General features: G+C 36.0%; 1 protein-coding gene across 4 annotated transcripts in view; it reads left to right on the forward strand.

The window, feature by feature from the left end:
- Positions 1-8,681, forward strand: part of disc1 (DISC1 scaffold protein) — a 52,006-nt gene extending 43,325 nt beyond the window's left edge. For 3 of the 4 annotated variants that reach the window (XM_055170088.2, XM_055170089.2, XM_055170090.2), the window contains one exon: positions 7,567-8,681. In XM_055170088.2, coding sequence (XP_055026063.2) covers positions 7,567-7,763 — 197 coding nt within the window. In that variant the 3' untranslated portion in view covers positions 7,764-8,681. The remainder of the gene's footprint in view (positions 1-7,566) is intronic. The other variant, XR_008635036.2, reaches the window with a different exon arrangement.
- The last annotated feature ends 307 nt before the right edge of the window (positions 8,682-8,988 follow it).

Consider the following 8,988-nt stretch of genomic DNA (forward strand, 5'->3'; position numbering starts at 1 on the left):
TTTAAGAGATCCTGCAGCTGCCCAAGTACTTGACACTTCAGCTTATACTTTTATATTGTTTTTAATACTACATATACATTTCCTGTATTTTCTGGTTGTATTCTAATAAAGAGACTGAGAAATAATTACATATGATCACTATAACATTGCAAAAACAACAAATCTAATGGTAAATCTAAACAAAAGACTTTTGCACAGTACTGTATATCTTGGATTGCTTGAGGGTGAGTAAATCATAAGATAATTTAGATATTTGGCTGGAGTATCGCTTAAAGGTGCAGTGTGTGAATTTTAGCGGTATCTAGTGGTGAGGTTGCGAATTGCAACCAACGGCTCAGTCCACTGCTCAACTCTCGCTTTTGAAACGCATAGAGAAGCTACGGTAGCCACCACCGGACAAACATGTCATCATTGGAGACAACTTAGTAAAAAAGTTTGCCCATTAAGGGCTTCTGTAGAAACATGGTGGCACAAAATGGCGACTCCCATGTAAGGGGACCCTCAGTGTATGTAGATAAAACGTCTCATTCTAAGGCAATAAACACATAACGGTTCATTATGAAAGGTCTTTATTAGAGATCGACCGATATATCTGTTTTCCGATATTTTCCCCGATATTTGAGCATTTTCCGATGATCGGATATCTGTTTTGTAATATCGGATTGACCGATAAACAAGAGAATTGAGAATTGCGCGCTGGACGCATCTGAGGAGAGGAGCTCACAGCAGCAGCAGCGTGCACCGCAAATATGACGGGGGAAGGACGCGACTTTATTAAAAGGACTTTGAGTATACTTACTTTGCATATGAGGCATTTATAGCACAGCTTATTTGTGCATTAATGTATGTTATGTTAAATAAGTTGATATTAAAAGCAATGTATGCAGCCTTTCCAAGAATAGAGACGAACTCACAGAGTCACGCTGGCTGATCCATAAAATCCGGTCCCAATAACGACGTAGCTTTGCATGAATAAAACAGCCATGAATTAAAGCTTTGTGGAATTAAAAACGCTAAATTAAATTCGTTTTTCTGTTATTTATGCTTATCATTAGCATCGTAAAATCATGTTCATATTGCTGATCACTTACAGGAGGCTAAAGCACATCTACCACTTTTAACAAGATTTACCCTATTAACATTTACCAGATAAACATTATTTTGCTAAAATATCTAAATAAATGTCTGTGGATATTAAATAATTATTTATTACCTCCGCAAGCGGTCACAGTTTAATACAGTTAATGCGCGAGTAAATGCATAGATAAACAGCGCTGTCTACAGCCATTTCATAAGCTAAAACAACTAAATATTAATTATTCTGAAATCAAATAACGTTACCAGTTAAGAAATTTGATGATATATAAGCCGTTTTGTTTATTACTTTCCTGAATGTAGTATTCCAGTCAGTGATATTATTTGTAAAATCTCTTTGCTAACTACTGGTTGGATTGCTGAAGGCTCAGGTTGCTGGTCAAAACAACATTATATCCCAAAAAAGGCACTTAATCCACCTGTTTTACTCTATAAACTATGTATAACAAGCAGCCAACTCCGCTATACTTTTCTCTCTCTCTCCGCTCTGTTCCCTGAAAACTGCAGCGCCAACTTTGGATCAGTCCATTTCTGACGAAATGATAGGGGTGTTTGGAATAGTCCATGTATTGGGAATATAGTTTCTACATTATTCATTAAATTAATATTATTCTTCACTCCTTCAGACCCCTCTATTTATGACTTTGATGATTATTATTATAAGGGTTTGTTCAGTTCAGTAGTGTAGTAATTATTATGTCAAAAACAGAAGTATAACAATAAATAAAAATCGGTTCAGCATATCGGTTATCGGGCACATAAGCCTCCAAATATTTGTTATCGGCATCGGTTTGAAAAAATGAGTATCGGTCGATCTCTAGTCTTTATACACCCCTGATAATTTAGTTTTGTATATTATTTTGCATTTCTGTCAAGAGATCCTTCTAAAAATTACACACTGCACCTTTAAAGTCCTTTTTAAGTTTCTCCCATGGTTAGTTAGGTTGAAATGATCTAACTTCTTTGTCAGTTGGCCTTATTCTCCCCTTTAGCCAATGATCATCGTCGACTGCAGAAAATGACTCATCGCAGTGCTCTCGTTCCTCCATTGCGTAGCACTAAATGAATGCGTCTCCTACGGTCATTAGAGCCCTAACATAATGTGCACTGCTTTAACCCTCTTAAAGAGCACTGTCTCGTCTGACAGCACATATGATGATCTCTTCTAGATGAGAATTAGGGATAAGCCTGGTCTCTTTTTATTTCATTTTGAAAGGAATATGAGGGGGAAAGAAAGTGCTTTTTAGTTATTAGAGAAATCCAGTGCTCATTCGAGGTTGAAAGCGAGTGACAGATGGAGGAGGAGAAATGGAGAGCGAATCATCTGCCTGTCACTGTGATGTTGAGATTAAAGCATGCGATCAAGAGAAGGGTTATGACATGGCACACTCTCATCGCTCTGATATCTTCATATATCTGCCCACCTGTGTGCATCAAGTGTGCTTCTGCATTGCCTATGAGATTTGATTTAGGGTGTGATAGGACTGCTCATCTATGTGTAGATTTATGCTACGTTTCATTCAGCTTCTTTCTGAAAGAATCCTATTTAATCCTAGAGATGCACCGATATTATTATGGGTGTGACGAATCACAAAATTCACGGTTCGGATCACATTACAGTTTTTGAGGCACGGATCGGATCATTTTTCGGATCAGCCAAAAAAAGGGGTGGGGAAATCTAATAACAAATAAAGAAATTACAAACATTTATAATAAAGAAAAAAGTTGCACATTAAGTAAAGTCTAAAATTGGCATTAGGTACAGAAATTGAATCAAATGAAAAATAACACTTTCCCTATTTAAATTTGTGAATTAATCTGTGAATCACATGCGGGCCGAACCTTGAGTCGTGATCCGTACTGATGACTGCGATCCATCACAGCACTAGATTTTATATTTTTCCACTAATAGCCGATTATTCAGACTGATATTTGCAGATATCACGAGTTTGGTGTTTATATTAAAGGATTAGTCCATTTTCTTAAAAGAAAAATCCAGATAATTTACTCACCACCATGTCATCCAAAATGTTGATGTCTTTCTTTGTTCGGTCGAGAGGAAGTTGTGTTTTTTGAGGAAAAAATTGCAGGATTTTTCTCATTTTAATGGACTTTAATAGAGCCCAACAACACTTGGTGATTAATTCAACACTTAACAGTTTTTTTCAACGGAGTTTTAAAGGACTATAAACAATCCCAAACGAGGCATAAGGGTCTTGTCTGGCGAGACGATTGTCGTTTTTGACAATAAAAATATCAAAGATACACTTTTAAAGCACAACTTCTCGTCATGTAGATCCGGTCGTGATGCGCCAGCTGACCCCACGCAATACGTCATGATGTCAAGAGGTCCCAGAGGACGAACGCGAAACTCCACCCCAGTGTTTACAAATGTGTTGAAAGAGGACCGTTCCTACGTTGTTGTATGTCAACTGATACTAATTAATGTCTTTGTGGCAGTTTATTGTTTACAATGGTCCGCAAATATGCGTTTTATATATGTAACACGTGACCTCCCTACGTCACTACGCATTTACGTTAGGTCGCACTGGACCGGACCTAGACGAAAAGTTTGTGGTTTAAAAGTACATATTTTTTATTTTTCTTGTTAAAAATGACAATCGTTTTGCTAGATAAGACCCTTATGCCTCGTTTGGGATTGTTTATAGTCCTTTGAAACTCCGTTGAAAAAAACTGTTAAGTGTTGAGTTATGTATTAAATGTCGGGCTCTATTAAAGTCCATTAAAATGAGAAAGAAATCCTGCAATGTTTTCCTAAAAAAAACATAATTTCTTCTGGACTGAACAAAAAAAGACATCAACATTTTGGATGACATGGTGGTGAGTGAATTATCTGGATTTTTCTTTTAAGAAAATGGAATATTCCTTTAACTTGGATTAGCTAACAGGGTTCCCACGGCTCCTTAAAATCCTTGTAAGTTTGTAAATCTGGGGGGAAAAATTCCATGCCCTGGGAAGTTTTTGAAAATTTACATACATAGATACAAATTATTGAAAGTGCTTGAATCTATTTTATGCAAGAAGTTTTCTGGAAAAAAATCTATATTATTCCCTGTGTAGTGTAGGATAATTTCAGTAAAATTCTAGACTTTTTATCTTCTGTATGCGAATGTTGATTCATACCAAAATGCTTTTTTGCATAGTTGTGTTTGACACATGAAAACGCCTCAGGTTACGTATATAACTGTTGTTGCCTGAGAAGGGAACGAGACGCTGCGTCTCCTTTGACATACTTCCTGCATCCCTGTAACGCCGTCTTGGCAATATTTCAGATAGCGATATACTTTCCTGGCTCCCTATTCACCCTGTCTTGTCGTTAAGCCTCACCATTGGTTGAATTTGATATACACATTCAGACGCACTTACCCCTGGAGGCGTCCCCAAAATGTCACCGCAGTGACGCAGCGTGAGTTCCCTCGAAAGGGAACTGTAACAATGTATCTTGAAAGGTAACACGATGTAACCTTGCTCTCACTTAAAATGTGTCCCTACATTTAGTCCTTGAATTTGAGGGTAGTTGACCTGGAAAGTTCTTGAAAGGTCCTTGAATTTGAAGTTAACTAAGGTGTGGGAACCCTGAGCTAAATTCTAACTATTACATTTTCTGAATGTTATTCATTCATATAATGACCATTATTGTTGAATATTAAAGTAGTGATGTTTCTTTACATTTTCTATGCACTGAGCTCAAATTTATTGCATGTTCCTGTTTTCTTTTGATTAACAGGATATATCAGCCATGACTATCGGCTGTTTTTAACTCTTTCCCTACCATTGACGAGTTATCTCGTCAATTAAGAGAATACGTCTACCTACTAATGACGAGTTTTTACGACAATTCATATTTCTGCTATTATCCCTTAGGGGGCACTCTTACATAATTTATAAAACACTGAAGTATCCACTGATTCAAAAACAGTAAAAACTGTGTATGTTTTGATCTTTGTTCTGAATACAAAAGTACTTTACAAAAATGCAATTATCTCAGCTTTTTGCTCAAAATTTTGTATTTTTTAAGAAATCTACCCATATTTGAGAGGTGATAAAATAGAACAAACTTTTTTGGGTGGGGGGGTGTTCTTTCATTTGATATATTGTTTGTTTATATATTTAAAGAACATTTTCTGGAAGGCATTAAACTTTTTTGAAAATCATAAAAATGCTGGGGCTGGCAACTTAAAAAAAAGAAACGCTGGCAGGGAAAGCATTAAACTATTGTTTTTTAAAATTGCTTTTATCGACTGATACCGATTATTGACCGATATATCGGAACATCTTTATTTAATCCATTTTGTTATTATGCATCCATCTTGTTTCTTATGTTCTTCTGAGCATCAAAAGCTGAAGGTTGTCGGCTAGAAACATCTCACATTTGACTATAAATGGAACTGAGTTAATGACATATATTACAAGGTTTACCGCTCTGTTGATGGGACAAACCAAATCAATTCAATTCAATTTATTTATATAGCGCTTTTCACAATTGTTAATTGTTTCAAAGCAGCTTTACATGAGTAGATGTAGCGGAGAACACAGAATAATCAATAGATAATATAAATCACGGCAGATTATAATTTATTGCATTTTCCTGTTTTCTTTTGATTAACAGGATATATCAGCCATGACTATTGGCTGTTTTTAACTCTTATCCCGCCAATGACAAGTTATCTCGTCAATTAAGAGAAAAACGCCTCCCTACCAATGTCGAGTTTTTACGACAATCCCTATTTTTGCTATTATCCACTAGGGGGCGCTCTTACATATCTTATAAAACACTGTAGCATCCACTGATTCAAAAACAGTAAAATCTCCATGTATGTTTTGATCTTTGCAATTATCTCAGCTTTTTGCTCAAAATTTGGTATTTTTAAGAAACTAACCCATATTTCAGAGGTGATAAAAGAGAACAAATAAAGGATGAAATGTTTTTTTTGGGGGGGGGGGGGGTCTGTTCTTTCATTTGATATATTGTTTGTTTATAATTTTAAAGAACATTTTCTGGAAGGTATTAAACTTCTAGGCACTGGCAACAAAAAAAACAATGCTTTTATCGACCGATACTGATTATTGACCGATATATCGGTGCTTCTCTATTTAATCCCTCTTGTTGTTATGCATCCATCTTGTTTTTTGTGTTATCTTCTAAGCATCAGAAGCTGATGGTTGTCAGCTATCTCACATTTGACTATAAATGAAACTGAGTTAATGAGAAATATTACAAGGTTTACCGTTCTGTTGATGGGACAAACCAAATCACGGCAGATTACAATGTTAAAATCATTTGCTCAGTAGACAACACTGAAGATGTAATGTAGAATATTGATCTGCTGCCAAACAAACTCACTTCATCTTGTTAGTTTATATAGCACTTACAGGATTTGATTCATCAGCACTTAGTGCGAGCAGTGCGTTTGTGCCAACAAACAAATGAAGTATCAGCCATTAAAGATATCCATTATCAAGAAACATGGATACAGTTACAGCGTGTGACCTTTTTAATGTTTAGTAGGAGAAAGAAAACATCAATAATATTCATTAATCATGTTATTATTTGTACTTCTTATTATACACATTTACTCAAATAATTGTAAGATTTATATTAATTATAGTAATAGTTTATTGGTCAGAGCGGTTGTAAAATCATACTAATCATGCTTTAAATACAAATCTTTTTTTGGGTAAAGTAAGAATTGATGTACTCCAACAGAGTTTTATCTTCTGTAGGTAGATAGGTGCGGAAATAATCACACAATAAGCCAGAGGAATTTCATTAAGTCTGCCAGCTTTTTCTCTTTCATAATTCATGAAGTGCTCTTTAACGGCTGGTTAATTATGAATGGGGACAATCGGAGGCCATTTGGAGAGCAAAACGTGCCCGTCAGGTCCCATCTGCCACAAGAGCGTCCCGGTCGCCTCAGTTCAGTTAAACAATGTAGCATTGATGAGGGTTTGTACCTCCCACTCATAAAACCTGTGTGATTTATTGAAGATAGATGAGTTGAACTGAATGTAAAGCATTTGAATGATGGAGCTGTATTAGAGAGAGGACTCATCCGTATAATGAAGACATCAGTCGGTTGATCAGATATAATGAGTCTTGATAAGTCAAGTCCTTTACCTCAGAGTACTTTAAAAGCAGATGCACAGAGTCGAAAACTGGCGCACACATCTGCCATCTGTGAATTAATACTTTCGTGTCTGTGACAAATGGATTACTTAGGAGGTTTTCTACAGTATGTGGCGTCTTGTGAGATCAGATATTTATGTTGGTTGTATTTGTCCTTGGTTATACAAAAACTTAATTGATCTACTAAAACACTAAAGCAAAACATATAAATAACATCGTTATGATGTTAATGACACCTAACAAATGTTCATTCTGAGTCGTGTTTGTTTGTATGTGGATGTGTTTGTGAATAGATTGTGTTTTCTTTAACTCCTGATGTTCACTGTCCTTGGAAAAGGAGGTTCAAGAGGTGAAGGCCACGCTTCATGCAATGTTGTCACAACTGAAGCAAGAAGATGATAATGAGGAAGAAGATGATGATGATGATGAGGAAGATAAGTATTGTGATGTAGAAGAAGAACAATTGGAGGATGGACATTTAGAAGAGGATCTTTATTTCAGTGACAGCTGGGATATTTAAAGAGACTATGTATTTTTAGATGTGTGATTTTAGCTCAATGCCCGTGCTTGAGTCCAGCGGGTCTTGATACACAGCTACGTACTGTAATTTTGCACTGTATCTGAACGCATACAAGAACCACTAAACATAAAACTTGCACATAAATGGTAAAAAATCACTCTTGTCGAAGAAAGGAATTATTTATGCAAGAAATATTTTCTTTTACACTTGAATTACATAAAAATGTCACATTTCACCCATTAATTAAGAGAAAACAATATATGAAGAGCTCGGACGCAAAACCATCTAAGTGCATCTGACATGTTTTCTTATAAGCATTTTTTTTTAAAGATTCTGTCAAGAAACCAGTATTTCTGAATGGCATGAGGGCCAGCATTAAGCAAATTTGAAGCGAAAGTATTTGATGCGCATACTAGGGATGCACGATATATCGGCTGACATATCGTTATCGGCCGATAACTGCTTATTTTTAATATTATCGGTTATCGGTCTGATGGCAAAATTAGGCCGATAAATGAAAGCCGATAAATGATGGATTATTTTGGTTTGTTGAACCACTTCACTTGCTTATTGCTGGCCATGTGGAGTTTTGATTGGTGCTTTAGCACGAAGATGACACGTGTTGCAGGCTTAAGAAGAGTATGCTAGTCTAGCGCAAAGACAAGATGTCCGTGGTCTGCGAGTTTTTCATTGTGAAAATAATATGAATATTTATCGGCCTATAGATATCGGTTATCGCCCCCCAAATATAAAGAGTTATCGGTATCGGCCAAAATTTCCATATCGGTGCATCCCTAGCACATACAATCAGTAATCTCGTAAATTAAGAGAAAACATTTGCATAAAAAACGTGATTCTGAAGAATTTTTATGTTAATCTGCAATACCGCGATTATCCACTAGATGCCCAATTTATGAAGCCAAAACGTTATTTACTAATTTTAAACTTGTTTTGGTAGTCGTTCTGGATCTGATCTCTGGCAGGATTCCTTCGCAGAAATGCAATTGTTTTGGCTTTTTGCTTAGAAAAAAATTGTTTTTGGAGAGAGATACCCATTTTTGACATGGGGCTATCGCATGCTCACGTAAAACTATCACGATCACGTGAAACTTTAGCTTTAGTTTCACGTGAGCACGCGATAGTTTCATGTTGAATATGGGTATTTTTCTTTAAAAATAAATTTTTTAAGCAAAAAGCTGGAATAATTGCATTTTTGTGAAGGAGT

This window comes from Misgurnus anguillicaudatus, chromosome 11 (assembly GCF_027580225.2).
Source record: "Misgurnus anguillicaudatus chromosome 11, ASM2758022v2, whole genome shotgun sequence".
Classification (NCBI taxonomy): Eukaryota; Metazoa; Chordata; class Actinopteri; order Cypriniformes; family Cobitidae; genus Misgurnus; species Misgurnus anguillicaudatus.